Raw genomic sequence first — 15,144 nt, forward strand, 5'->3', positions numbered from 1 at the left:
TTTACAGCTGCGCTTCCAAAAATTACATGTTTTACCCACAAAGGAACAGATACAAAGGAAAGCTTTAAAGAAATTGAAAGAATAAGCATGTGGACAGCTGCAGGTATATCAATAAAAAGTGGGGGAACTTGCGTTTCAGAAAAGTGAAGTATTCAATCATTATTTTAAGACTCAAATTCATACCATGGTGTTCAGGATATGAAGCCATTCTCCTTCAGGCAGTGCCTGCTTGAAGCCGGCATGTGCCAGCTTCATGCAGAGAGAAGGAATTCCTTTCCAAAGCACTATTTAGCCCAGCAAGGCACTGGCAGTCCAGTGACAGTATACAATCAAAATAGATTACAGGAAAAAGTTACAGATGAAGGGAACTCCTCAGTATTTTTTTTCTTGAGTGATATGTATGAGCACTCAGTATTTTCTGGTCATACTGTTTTACCTCTAAAAGATTATGGATTCATAAGTAATAGTATGGTGTATTTTAACCTCACACAGGGGTGTTTTATGTCTCTGATCCAGTGTCTGCATGGGCTGTTCTACCTAAAAAAAAATATATTGTCATGTGGTGTGGAAAATTTATATCTTCAGGGAAAGGCCAGTGCTGACAGCTCTAGGCCCAGACAGGAGCCACCCCATCGAGCATTTCCCTACACAGGGAGGGGTCCCTGCCTGGGCCACCCCACTGCTAGTCCTCTCAGGGGCTGTTTCAGGAGGCGAGCGCACCCCTGTGCTATGCTTGGTGAAATAAAATGGGTTCCTATTCCCAGGGAGGAGGGAGACCAAACAATCCAGCCAGGTGAGCAGAGGAAGGGAGGCAAGAGGGGAGAGGGGTATGGGGGATGGAAGCAAAGGGGGGGGCGGTGTGAAGAGAGGGAACATGGTGGCCAGGGAGCGGGGGACATCCTGGGGAGGAGGGCAGGGTCCCTGGGGAGGGGAGGAAAGCGGCTCTCGGCGACACTCACTGCGCACCATGGCCGCCCCTCAGCTTCCCGCCGCCGCCATTACAGGACGCCGCGCGCTGCCATGGCAACGGGGCGGGGGGGAGGCCGCGGGCGGGCGCTGCTATCGGCCGGGCCCCGCCCGCCGTCGGTGAGGCCTCTGGAGCCTCGGAACCCGCCGGCGCCTTACGCCAGAGCGGCCAGAAGTGCCCGTGTGCCCGCCCGAGAAGCAAAATTACTTTTGTGCCATCCAGAAGTAAGATTTTACAACTCCGGCGGCTCCTGGCCCCTTTCTCTGGCTGGGCAATCGTGTATGAAGTGCCTCTTCCTCAGGCGTGTATCTATCTTTCATCTGTCATTTGTATGGTATTGTTGTCCTCCTGCATATCCATCAACTAGTTTGCCTAGCACATTTTGGGCTAAAAGCATGTTTTCCATTTGTGGAAGTGGCCTCTTCCCGTGACTCATAGAATCATAGAATCATTTATGTCGGAAAAGACCTTTAAAATCATCAAGTCCAACCTTTAACCTAACTGCCAAGTCCACCACTAAACCATGTCCCTCAGCACCACACCTACCCATCTTTTGAGTACCTCCAGGGATGGTGACTCAACCACTTCCCTGGGCAGCCTTTTCCAATGCTTGACAACTATTTCTGTGAAGAAGTTTTTCCCAATTTCCAGTCTAAACCTCCCGTGGCACAACGTGAAGCTGTTTCCTCTCATCCTATTGCCTGTGACTTGGCGACCCCCACCTGGCTACAGCCTCCTTTCAGGTAGTTGTAGAGAGTGATGAGGTCTCCCCTCAGCCTCCTTTTCTCCAGGCTGAACAACCCCCAGCTCCCTCAGCTGCTCCTCATAAGACTTGTTCTCCAGACCCCTCACCAGCTCCGTTGTCCTTCTCTGGACACGCTCCAGCACCTCAGTGTCTTTCTTGTAGTATTATCAAACCTAAATTCACCTTCTACTAATAGGAAATTCACATTTAAGTTTAAATAAGGATGTAGGATTATTGTCTTTTAAATTATGAAATTAATTTATTAAGTCATCTACCTCTGATGTAATACACGGAACTCCCCACAGCCACTCTGCAACTTTCGAATTGTATTGCTATTTAGAGGATAGGAGAAAGGAGGTGCCATTGAGTTGAAGCTACTAAGTTTTGTGGAGATAATGAGACACAAAGGAGCAGAAGTAGTTTATGTGCTTTAGTTTAACTCCGTAGTATTTGTCCAGGTCTGCTGGACAGGGTAAGTAACAAATCCAGGCTGAGGACATGGACATGCGGCTGGTTGGATGGCACCACTGCGTGGCCCACGGTCACTCCACAGAGCCACAGAGATTAAAGAAGGCAAGGCCTTCCACTACATACCCATTTATTTCATATTAAATTGCAGGCCACTTCAAATAATGACTTTTATAGCTGCACCTTTTGCCATTACTATGAATTTTTCGCTAGAGAGCATAGCTCCTAATCAAGGCAATCAATTTAAAGAAGAAGAAAAAATCTTGTTCTTGCTCTGTCCAGTATTATTCACTGCTGTGTCTACATTGTATTGCATAGAAATATCTGTATTATTTTGTTATGCTAATCACACAGCAATTACCATTATGGGCAAAACAGACTCGACTTGGGGAAATTATTGAGTTTATTGCCAACTAAACGGAATAGGAAAATGAGAAATAAAAACAAATCTAAAACCACCTTCCCTCCACACTTCCTTTCTTCCCAGCTCAACTTCACTCCAAACTCTTGTACCTGTACATCCTGATTTAAACCACAGTTTCTTAAAATCAGTGTATATGTAGGTGCTGGTTTGCCAAAATTAGTTAAGCTGTAGGACTACTTGTTTGAGCAGGTAACTTCTCACTTGTGATGAACATAAAAGAGGTATTCTGTGTATATCAATGACTGAAAAGCTCTCAGAGTGTATTTGTTTTCCTTTTGTGAAGAACAGCTTTGTTTCTGACTCAGGACTAAACTATTCAGGAAGTCAGAAAGCAGTGCTTTGGAGCATGTGTTTGCGACAGGCTAGTCCTAACCTGGTGGTTTAGCACACATGGGGCAAAGCTAAATGCTGAAGGAGGATAATCATACTGGTTTCTTGTCCTTAAAACTGCCAGCTCTTTAGAATGAGGCTTATAATCCATGACCTTGATTTATTTGGAATAACAACAAAATGACAAAGTGTAACATACCATCCTCGAGCATCCGAGGCGTTGTGCTAAGACCCTTGCATGCTCAGAACAGCAATATGGCTTTCCAAGTCGTGCCTTGTTGTTTCTAACTTCCAATATACTCCAGTCAAAGGCTAAAAGGTCTGCCAGAGTGTCTTGTTGCCCTTGGGATACACTGAACTCCTGAACTCTGACACAGTTTCAGAAACAATGTCTTTGTTGAGCTTCACTTTCGCCACATGAAAATTCAGGTAAGCTCAAATGTTTTTAGTCTTAGCAGCATTTTAGTTTATATGCACTCAGAATAATTTTCTGATTCAGAGAAAGTGAAAGAATGATAATTCATAAATCCAGCACGTATATACATGCTTGCAGCATGGACGCCGATGTGTGAGCTGTTCTTACAATATGCTTCATTGAACACAATGTTTGCAGCCTGTACAACATCACCACAATATAAATATACAAAACTTGATGTAACTTGCAGGTGCGCTGTTGTACAACTTCTCAAGAGACTTTCACATTCATTTATTTTCAAATTAAATGCAAATTTTTTTTATTTACATGTATTCACCTTATTGTGTTCACTATTTTCATGCACTTATTTTTCACTCAAATTATTTACTAAGGGCTTCAAGTAGCACAAGTTTGAATTATTAGCATGAAGCGATGTACATGACAGAGAAATTTTATGAGCTACATTACAAACAGGAGAACGGAGTTGAGAAAGAAAAAAAAGGGTCCCATATGCCATGCTGTCCCTCAAGAAATTCACTTTACTCCTTTAATACATGAAAAGTTTATTTGTTAAATGCATGAAACAATGCAATATAAAATATATTTCTATGTCATGACACAAATAAGCTTTATAGCATTATTATTACAGTGCACCAGAATTATTCTGAATATGTGTTCACTCCATCAGTATATACTCGTGTAAGGTGCTACAGCCCCAGCAAACTGATGTCCATGGACAAATCTTAGCAGCTAAGATGCTGCAGGTCAGAGTCTTTAGTGGAAATCAGCTGATTGATACCCACTCAGAATCTGAACCTATGCCTTTCTATTTATTTCTTATTAAATTATTATTATTGGGGTGGTTTTGTTGTTGTTATTATTATTATTTATTAATATTATTTTATTCTATGGTGGTAACAGTTACTTAGTAACTGTAACAAAATGAGGCTTTTGTATTCACACCAAAGTACCAATAAATCCTTTCCCAAAGTGCACACAATCTACAGGGCAGGACATAAGATCACAAATAACAAATTCATTGAAATATATGCAATTCCTAACAATAATTTGCATTATTGACAATAGCGTCAAATACAGGAAGAAATGAAAACAGGAACAAATTTACTGATATGTTAATGCCAGAGATTAAAAAAAAATGCACCATGAGAAACCATAGAAAAGAAAGAATATAAAATGAAGTAACAGTTTTGCTCAGTGTAGATTAAAATATACAAAGAGGTTTCAAAACACTGCAGCTAATTCACAAAAAAACCCCAAACAAACAAACAAACAAAAAACCAAACCAAACCAAACAAAAAGAGCAGATTCTGCAGAACTGGACTCAATGGCCATACCTGTATTCTGTACCACTGTGGTTTATTCCATCTCATTTAAATAAAAAATGTTAATCTTTGTATGGTTTGGCTTCTATAAGCAATGCTTTCAGAATAAATACAAAACAGACTTGCTCACAGACTAAGAACATTATAAGGTAAGGAATGCCATAAATATTATCATTGTGCTTTCTACTGTTCCCTTCAACACAAACATTCCCACTATAAAGCACTGTGTGATATATACTCAGGAATCACCCTGAAAATGACCCTGAAATTCAGCTGAACATAGCAAGAAATAAGAGAGTATAAGAAAAGTTGTAGTGATAAAAAAATTGTAGTACCAAATGGTATGAGATAATGCACAGGGGGTTATAAATCTGTATCTTGAAGGTCTTCTTTGATTTTCTTTTTCTGAATAAGGTGCTATATTAAAGTGGAGTAAAAGTTTAATCATGGGGGATAGAAACCTAAAGTTCTAGTTATTTTCTGTGTTTGTAGACGTGTCAGTTCATCATAATCAACAAGCGGTTTTCCTTTGCTAGAACTACATTTCACTATTATCCTAGGCTTGATACTAACAGAAACTGCCAATACTAATTACCCCTGAAAATTTGGATTTAAACATTTAGGTTAGAAAATGTTGTCTTTAGTTTTTCATCAGACAGATCCTGTCTTCAATTTTTCATCCAAGGGGACTGAACATATTATTGTGCCTCTTTTCAGAGAAACAATACAACTCTTGCTTTTATGTCCATTGGAATATATGGAAGGGAACTGCCAAAGTCAATCAGTCTGGTAACTGAACAGAACTTTGTTAATTCAACATTAATGAATATCATGGAGCAAACATCCTAACAGATCCCAAGCATCTTATTTATAGCCCTTGAATTCGAATTGCCAAAGTGTCCCAGAACTTCCCTCTCTCCAGATCAGAACAATTCTAATTGACAGTTTATATTTATTCATAGACAGATTATAGCAGTTCATTTTAGACCAAATTTTTGGCAAGCTGAATCAGCTTTTTCTTCAGTAGTTTGGAGTGAACAAACTAGTATACAGTGAACTCAGGTTTTTCTAGTTTTCAGCATAATCACTTCAATGACAGCAGGATAATTGCAGTCTTAGACTTTTCTCTCAGTATAGGATTTAATTTTCCAGATTATTCTTCCAGGAGATCATTTAAACACTAAAGATCTTTATAATCCTTTCATTTAAAAAGTGCATTTAGTAATGGACCTGTTATAAGTAGCAATAAAATAGGTAACAAAATATTTGTACATATTGCACAGTAATACTCACTCTCAGTTGTCTCCATAGTTAAAGTAAATAAAGAAGTAGAATTATTTAATACTTACAAAATTATTCAAGTGTATTAACTGCAAGTAAATATGAGGAAGAGTATTATAACTACTATTATAGTCACATAATACATCTGTTTTATGAAGAATAACATTCTATTTTCGCTGTTCATTGAAACTATAAAACCTGGTCTTGTTACATCAAGTGGTCTGTCTTCATATAAAGTCAATGTAATGCACTGGGGAAAAGTAAATTACTATGCAAAATTGGTAATTTGGGTGAAACTTCCCTCTTTGAACTCTTAATGCTGAGCTTTTGATGCTTATCTTCAAAATACACTAGCATATATGTCTGCTTTGAAAGAGAAATGTACATTTTAACTTAATTTCAAGTACCCTTTTCCTCATTGCATCACTTGTTTGGATTTTTGATGCTAGAAATACAGATGTGAACTGCTTGAGTTTGGCTTCGACATAGAATTGAACAGACAGTGGTGTTCCAGTTTTGTCGGTTCTTTCTTCCACCAGAACCTTTCGCTTGTGTGGTTTTGCTGCGGTTTTCAAATCCCTGTCATTATGCCTTGCCAGCCTCATTGTACCTCATCAGCAGACCCAGACCTTCCACAGGCAGAATTTTCATGTCTGATTTACCACCTGGGGCTGTGCAAACATTGCTTTTAGCCCACCAGGGGACAAGCGGACCAGAAGCGGCACCAGTTATAGAATGATTTGGTGGGCAACAGCATCCTCACACATTATCATCATTGTTGCACGGGAGGATGACATCCACACTGTCCTAGCTAAACTGGCACGCAGGGAGGTATTTTAAGAAGCAGATTGTTAAAAGCTTGGAGTCACAAGATAACAGTTTTTGGCTACCCACAGGTTCTATGTGTAATTTAGTCTCTGTTGTAGCAAAGATCCAAGCTGAAAAACAGGGCTCAGTGTTTCCAAAGAAAAGTTAATACCTGCAGGTCTTGTATTTTTATTTTTGTATGTGAATCCAGGTAATTCAGATTCATCATTGCTTCTCCACATCCTGGTTCCTAGTTTTCTGAATACTGCTTTCCTTACAATATTATTTATTTCTTCCTTTCTTTCCTCTCTTTTTTTTATTTTTTTAATGCTCAGCATAAAGGCCAAAAGGCAGTGCAAAAAGCTTCTGAAATATATTACCACATGTACTCAGCCACTATCCAAATCCATTATCTTTGACAGCATGTGTTACAAGAAATGAATACGTAAAGTATGGGAAGACATCATTTCTTTTTTGTAAAAAACTGATCTAATGTGGGTTACAAAACACTTCTCACCATCAATTTATTATCAAAATGCTTGTATGACCCCGTGCCAAAGGAAGCCATAGGATTTCATTGACATAAGAGACCAGCAATTGTTTTGCATGACTGTTTCCAGATAGTAACCAAGAAGTACAGCCGTACTCACAGTTTGACCAGAATAAAAATAAAGCTAAAATGAATTGTATTTTGAAGGAAGAATACTAACAATTCCGTTGTTGTTTTTTTTTCTACAGGAACATGTGTAACGTTAGCCATAAGGAGGCATCCAGTAGTTTGATGCTGAAGAGCTGAGGAAAATAAATATGAGGAGGAGGAAAAATGAAAATGGTTAGTGAACTCATTTAAAAATATACAGAAGTAACTACTCTGCTTTTAAGTTTTTATGAAAGGCAAGAGACAAGCTTGTTTTGAAATGCTGGAGGTCCTGTCTTGCAGCAACCTCTGCCAGTCTGTATTTAGTTTACTCCTGCTAGGCAACAAGTCCCAAGTTCTCCACTCCATCCTGTAGCACCTGCTTGGGTTAATATTGATACCGGCTTTCAAAATCAGAGCCAGCATTAAAGTTCTCGTGTTGCAGCCCTTACCTAAACAGTTCCACTGGTTGTGAGAAGTGCCATATTTAGTGGCCATTGTTTGCCACACTGGAGGAATAGGATGTATTTTTCATCATAGGCTTTAGTAAGTCTGCAAAGTGGTCAAATGCCTGTGCATGGTTCTAAAATGGTTTGTTCTCAGGATGAACATCCTCTTTCTGAGGGCTGACTGAAAGGTTTTCCAGGTTGTGCCTGCAGCTGTGCAGATGCTTTTAGATATCACAAGCTGAACCACACTCAACCAGCAAACTGATGAACAGGGCTGTTTTATCCACACTATAAGTAATACAAAGTTGGGCACAGCTCCACTTAGTTCCTTCTTTTCATTTTTATCTTTTCAAAGTAAAGAGATAAAGGAAATAATGGAGCCGGGACTGGGTTGGCTAGCTCCAATTGCAAATAAATCAGCGCTCTTGTTTTAAGGGTTCTAACCTGCCTCAAGACTTAGAAATGCTTGATAAACAGAAACTGGAGACTGAGGATGAGGCTTGACTCAAAAAGAATATGGAAAAGAAGAATCTGTAAGTGTTTTCCAGATATTCCAGACTGATACGTGTTGATGCTGCTTCACTCCTTCAGTGGAATGGTACCAATTTAGAGCTGTACAGCACCTGGCCCTGCTGTGCAGTTTTAACTTGGAAAAGGAAGACTTGCTTTGCCCATTACTGAAAAACATGTTTTCTCTGGGCTGAAGCACAGCACTTGTTTAAAAGCTTACACTATTTAGCAACTGTTGTCAAATAATAAAAAAATATTTCATCCAAATAAAATGAAAAAGGAGTTTCAGATAGCAAAGTGAAGTAATTCACAGTGGAAACTGGCAAGGGTCCTGCAGCTAAACCTTCTTTTAATGAAAAGTCCAGGGAACCTTTCTGGCACGCTTGAACCCTGTTTCAAAATAGGGCTCACCCCAAAAAGTATGGAATTTTTTCTAAACTTAGACATATACTCACCAATTCTTCTTTCTTTCCAATTATTTCCTAGTGGAAAAAAAGAAAGCATACATTTTTGTATGTCCTGATTTAAACCACAGTTTGTTATAATCAGTATATATGTAGGTTCTGAATTGCCAAATTTAGTTAAGCTGTAGGACTACTTGTTTGAGCAGGTAACTTCTCACTTGTTCTGAGCATAAAAGAGATATTCTCTGTATACCAGTGACTGAAAGGCCCTTAGAGTGTATTTGTTTTCCTCTTGTGAAGAACAGCTTTGTTTCTGACTCAGGAATAAACTATTCAGGAAGTCAGAAAGCAGTGCTTTGGAGCATGTGTTTGCAACACGCTAGTCCTAACCTGGTGGCTTTGATTTTCTTGGGACTAATGACATAGTAACAAGGAGTAAAGTACCATCCTTGAGTATCTGAGGTGGTGTGCTAAGACCCTTTGGATGCTCAAAATCTGAGACTGTCTTTGCAATACGGCTCTCCAAGTCGTGCCTTGTTGTTTCTAACTTCCAATATACTCCAGTCAAAGGCTAAGAGGTCTGCCAGAGTGTCTTGTTGCCCTTGGGATACACTGAACTCCTGAACTCTGACACAGTTTCAGAAACAATGTCCTTTTGAGCTTCACTTTTACCACGTAAAAATTCAGATAAGCCCAAACGTTTTTAGTCTTAGCAGCATTTTAGATTTCACACACACAGAAGAATTTTCTGCTGCATAAAAAGTGAAAGGATGGTAATTCATAAATCCAGCACATACACACTTCCAGCACAAAGGCCTATGTGTGAGCTTGCTCTAGAGATGTAATTCAGGCCTTCTAAATATGTACATCTTTTTCTCCAGACGGATTTAGAAGCTACAGCTCTGTGCACAATTTTGAACTAAAGCAGTCTGAAACAGCAACATCAGCACCTTTATTCAACTGGTCAGACTGATTTAATACTCCTTTCTACAATATCTATCAGACTACAGTATAATCCAAAGGCAAAGCTCTGTCCTGAACCTGGGGTGCATGGGGTTAGTAGGGCCAAGTCATATCAATTCTGTAGTCCCTGGAAGGTGGTGATGAGGCTAGCATCATAGTTAGCTGGTTTTATTTTTCCCAGTCAAATATAAAGACTGGATTTTGTGGCCTGGGAGTGGACTTCAGTGCGAGGCTTGAATTCACACCTCTGCTTTCATAAGAAGTTACTATCCTTGGTCTGTTTCTGCATCTTCATGTTGTGACATACTGGTTTATGGTTATGGTTTATCTTCCTTTTCCGCTAACAAATAGGTGTTACAACATTTCTTGCACCTTATGAAAGGAAGTTTTACAAAAGAAATGGAAAGTTTCTATGAAAACAAATCAGTAACATGAAAAGCCAAATCCTCCATCAATAACTTCAGATCATGCCTTCTATCTTTTGACATGAAAACAACAGGAGGAATCTCTCCTTCCTCTTCTTAATATAAAATTTCTATGTTCCTCTACTCATCACACGACACTGGAGCCACTTACCAAAACTTAGTTGTTTTGAAAGATGTGTCAAGACTGAAGAAAGATGACACAGGAGCATCTTGGGACAAAAGAACTGTGAAATTTAAATGCAAAATCCTGTAACTGATTGAAGGTTACAGTCTGTCCCCATATGCCCACGTATTGCTCTTACTTAGCAATAAGAGCCATGGATGTACATCCAAGGATGGATTTTGGTCCTTAATTAGTAAAATATTGTGTGTTGAATATAAAGGAAGTCTGTACTTACAAACTAAAATTATCAGCAACAAAGTGGCAGACAATCCTCCCAGAAAATATCTGAGAACATAACAATACCCATAAAGGTTAGAAAAAAACCAAGGGATGCAAATTGGGTTAATAGAGGTGAAGCCTGGCTGGGAGGAGAGAAGGTTCTTGCAGGTGAACCATCTGAACTCTGGTAGGTGAACTGCAATTTGAAACTTTAAACTTCTTAAGCTATTGAGGATAATTTCCTCAAAATAAAGACCTCAGCATTCCCAGACTGAGAGAAACACCCATACTGGTCACTTAGAAAGACACGAGTCCAGCTTTTTGAAACTCCTGCCCAAGCACACTTGACAAAGTAGCTATCATTTCTGTGTACGTTTCTTATTTTTGTGCATATCTGTACAGCTCCGCTATTTGCCCGCATTGACTATCATATGAAAATATATTTTCACAATAAGATTTATCTAACTCTGAAAATGTGACCCTTAATTTACATTTTATTCACCAGTTGAAATGGACTAAGCATTATTATCAGAAACAACAAATAAAAGAAATAAAAATTACCTTGTACATATTGATACGATTAAACACATGATCAGTGCAACCATCTGAAAAAGGACATTTCGCGCTATCCTGGATCCTAAAAAAAAATCAGGAAAATAATTTTCATGAGTTTTCAGGAAAGTAAATATATGACAGGAGGTGTTTGCAAAGACTACCTTCAGCCTGTGAGGTCAGTCCCTTCAGTTTCTTTTTAAGAGAATGTGCCCAGAGTGATTCAAAGTGGAAACCTAATTTTCATGCTCTGGGTGTCTCTCAGGAGTCTTTTTCCCCCATGACCATGGAGACTCTGTGCCTTCCATGCTCTCAGAAAACAAGCCTTTCTCAATAATTGCCTGTTTCAGTTTTTGTTCCCATGCCCTTTCCTCCATTTTCCTCTTCACTTTTTTCTTTTTCCATTTATCACTGAAAACAGGAGAGGAAAAGATGTGAGCAGGGAGAAGTAAAAAAGTAAATACCAATTTTAAGTGTTTTGTTATTTTTAATCGGTTATTTAAAATGTATGTTTCAGGAAATAAATTCTATTCTGCAAGGGGACTTACAGTATTTTTAAAGTGAGTGTTTTCAGCTCACTCTAAAAATAAGGCATATCAGAATAAGAAAGTGACACACCTGCATTGCTCAAAGTCTCTTTGTTGGCATTTATCATAAATGGAGAGCAGGATTTTGAAGACCAAATTGGTTTCCCAGGCTGAAGAAACTCATCATCTTTGGTGAGAGAGGCTCCGTTAGCTGCTGGAGTTTGCCTTTGTGGCACGTGGCTGTCACATTCAGAAGAAAAGTCTGAAACGCCTATAAAAAGTGCATATGTAACTGAGATTGCACAAAAAAAAAAAAAAGGGAGCTTTGAGACTTTGTGCTAATGAATTTTGTGGGGGAGAAAAATTAATTACTTAATCACAGGGAAGTTTCCAAATTGTTAGGCGTAGGGAATTGGCAGGTTCAATGTACACAGGAGAAAATATGCAGAGTAAAGACAAAACTACATAGAGCATAACAAAATGAAGTCATTAAAACAGCCAGGTGAAAGCAGCGTCAGATATTAATGACATCAACAGAAACATCAGTGGTGATGACTTTAGATTCAAATTCAGTCTAAAAATGCCTTTTTGGCACAAACGTTTTTGTGGATTCACAAAAATTCAAAATTCACCACTTAAAATTCTGTTGTTCATTTATTCTCTACCTGCACATTTTGGCAGACAATCCCCATAAAACCTATAGAAAGAGATACCCAACTCCCACTAAATACAGACTGCAGTGTTGTGGCTCAATTACTTGGTACCTGGTCAGGGCTTACCAATATCGCTTTGACTGGCTTCGAGTTTATCGCATCCATCAGGCCAAGGATCATCCATGTGGGAGGAATCCGAATTGCTGAGGACGGTGCTGCTGAACCATGAACTGGAGGCGTCGAGATTGAACAAGCTGGCAAGAGAGCGACGGATTTTCTTCCTTCGCCTGAATATGCTAGAAAGAAAAGACACGTTCTCAAGGAATAGAGTTAATTACTCTTTTTGAGCAAGGACAAAGCTCTAAAGCTCGCAGGACTGACGTGAAAGAAGCAGGTTCTGGGTGTTGTTCCTAGCTCTGTTTTTCACCCGGCATATGTCACCAAAAATGACTGCTGCCCACTGTAGTAATGTCAGGGAACGTATTAGCAACACGGGAATATATCATGCTGTGGTGATACTGGACATTGTGATACCAAATGATACTACAGTTATTGGGCTCTGATACTGCTCTGAGTGATCTCATGCTACCCATGAGTTTCACCCTACTATGCCCCATTAGGCGAGGCTTGACTTCACGGTACTTCAACTTTTTTGAACTACATTTTATATACTTTCCTAAACTGATGTTCTTCTGAAATCAAGACAGATTTTTCCCTGAGTAAGCATTCCTGGACCAGACCTTTTTATTTAAATATATATATACGAGCATATATATATATATATGTATATATACACATTTTCTTAGTGCTTATCATGGTAACACCCCATTGGCAAAATGAGCTGTAGCTCTTTTTCTTTATTGCACACAACTCCACTTACAGCAACCACTGTGTACTGAAGAGTTTTTGGGTAGTAAGATTAGACGTGGCTGAAAACCAGGTTATTTCAATCATCTCACTCTCTAAACTAAATTAATTGAGATGTTCCCATTAAGAAGCAAGGCTGATCTCATGCCAAGCAAAATGCAGACAGACACGCAGACACCTCCAGATAAGTCTGGAGACGTGGAGGCAATTGAGTAAAATCTGCGTAGAACTCACTTACCGAACTAAATTCTCTTTATATGTAACGCTTGTCTGGGATGGTGTCAGTGTTACGTTGCCCTCTTCATCAGACAGAAAACTGTCTTCTGTCAAAAGGTAATACCCATTAGAAAGCAGGCGAGGGCTGCGGCGACACGTGGGAAAGGAGCTGGTCAGAGGATTTGTGGAACAACACTCATAGGCAGGGTCATCATCCAAAAGGGCACAAGCATAACTGAAAAGGAGAATTGAAACCCTCTAATTTAGTGAACGTCTAGTGCAATTAGTGCAAACCAATGATTTAATAGCAATGAATTCACATTACCAGCCAATGGGGGCTGGTAATGACACAGATGTAAAATATGGGGATAATGATATTACATCTGGACCTGGGGGTTTCGGCCAGCTAGAGTGTGCCTGCATCACACTTTCCAGAGCTTCACATTACAGGAGGGCTCCGTGCCAGGTGGAGCATTTATTTCATGAACGCATGGAGCCAGCTTGAATTGCTAAGTGGATGGTGTGCTTCTGTGGCTGTGCTCTTGGCCAAGGAGTCCTGACAGATCTACACCTACCTGGAACTGCCAGAAGAATTCCAGTAGTTTGTTTCTCTGGGTTACTCTGCATGGAGCAAGCCTGAGTGCCACTGAACCAGGAAGAATTTATTTGCTTTTTATACCTAGCCACACTTAATGAATATTTAAGCATACATGACTTTTTAATTCTCACAAATCCTAGAATATCATGCAGCTAGAACAACATGGGATAAAAAGTCCACACATGGTGATACCTTCATTCAGCACTGAAATACAATTGACTTTGAGATGAAATGTAGCACAGAAAAATATAATATGTGGTATTTAAAATAGAAGCAAGTAGTGACAGAGGTGAAAGAATCTAAATGTTGTAGACAGACCTTATCACCATGTTCCAGTATTTAAAGTGTGCCTACAAAGAAGATGGAAACTCCCTTTTTACAAGGAGTAACATGGAAAAGATGAGGGATAATGGGTACAAGTTACTCCTGGGGAGATTCCAATTGGATGCAAGAGAAAAAAATGTCATGATGAGAACAACCAGCCGTTGGAATAATGTCCCCAGGGAAGTGGTGGATTCCCCAACACTGGACACTTTTAAGATTCAGCTGGACAGGGTGCTGGGCCACCTTCTCTGGACCATGCTTTTGCCAAGAAAGGTTGGACCAGATGATCCTTGAGTTCCCTTCCAACCTGGTATTCTATGATTCTGTGATTCTGTGATACTTAGCTCAAGTGAAATTGGATTTATGGTTAGTCCTTTCTCCTTCACACCTTTGAGTTCCAAGTGGCCATGTAGTGACATCCATGGACAGAAAGGAATCAACCACTGGATTGATTCAGTGGTTGACATGGGTTTCAGCAGCAGGTTTAACTATCCCATATGGCATGCCACAGAGGGATACCATAATTTCAGCTGAGGGAAAAGCAGGTGGAACAGAGATATTCCAAAACCTTGCAATTACAAAGCCAATGCTTCCAATCTCTACAGCAGTACTTCTGAACTTCCATTTACAGCAGTAATTAAATTAATATCAGCACTACAATTCTAAGTGGCCCAAAAGGGATTTTACAAAATCTCCAACAAAATAAAAATAAAATGAAACAAGTATAATTTTCCTCAGTACCTTGGAAAAATCTGTTGTGAGAGGCTGCGTTTATGTTCTCCATTAAGTGCTGATGAACCTGCAGAGGCAAAGGCCACATAAGAAGGAGTCGTTATCATACCCACTGACAGCTCAAA

At 39.5% G+C, this 15,144-nt stretch overlaps 1 protein-coding gene across 1 annotated transcript in view; it reads right to left on the reverse strand.

Annotated features, from left to right (window-relative positions):
* LOC141462741 (dynein axonemal assembly factor 11-like) overlaps positions 1–15,126 on the reverse strand; it is a 51,137-nt gene extending 36,011 nt beyond the window's left edge. Inside the window, exons 1-3 of the mRNA XM_074144726.1 lie at positions 15,029–15,126; positions 13,388–13,600; positions 12,409–12,578 (exon numbers count right to left, since the gene is read on the reverse strand). Coding sequence (XP_074000827.1) covers positions 12,409–12,578; positions 13,388–13,600; positions 15,029–15,126 — 481 coding nt within the window. The remainder of the gene's footprint in view (positions 1–12,408; positions 12,579–13,387; positions 13,601–15,028) is intronic.
* Positions 15,127–15,144: the final 18 nt, after the last annotated feature.

The sequence above is a fragment of the Numenius arquata genome, chromosome 3 (assembly GCF_964106895.1).
Source record: "Numenius arquata chromosome 3, bNumArq3.hap1.1, whole genome shotgun sequence".
Lineage (NCBI taxonomy): Eukaryota > Metazoa > Chordata > Aves > Charadriiformes > Scolopacidae > Numenius > Numenius arquata.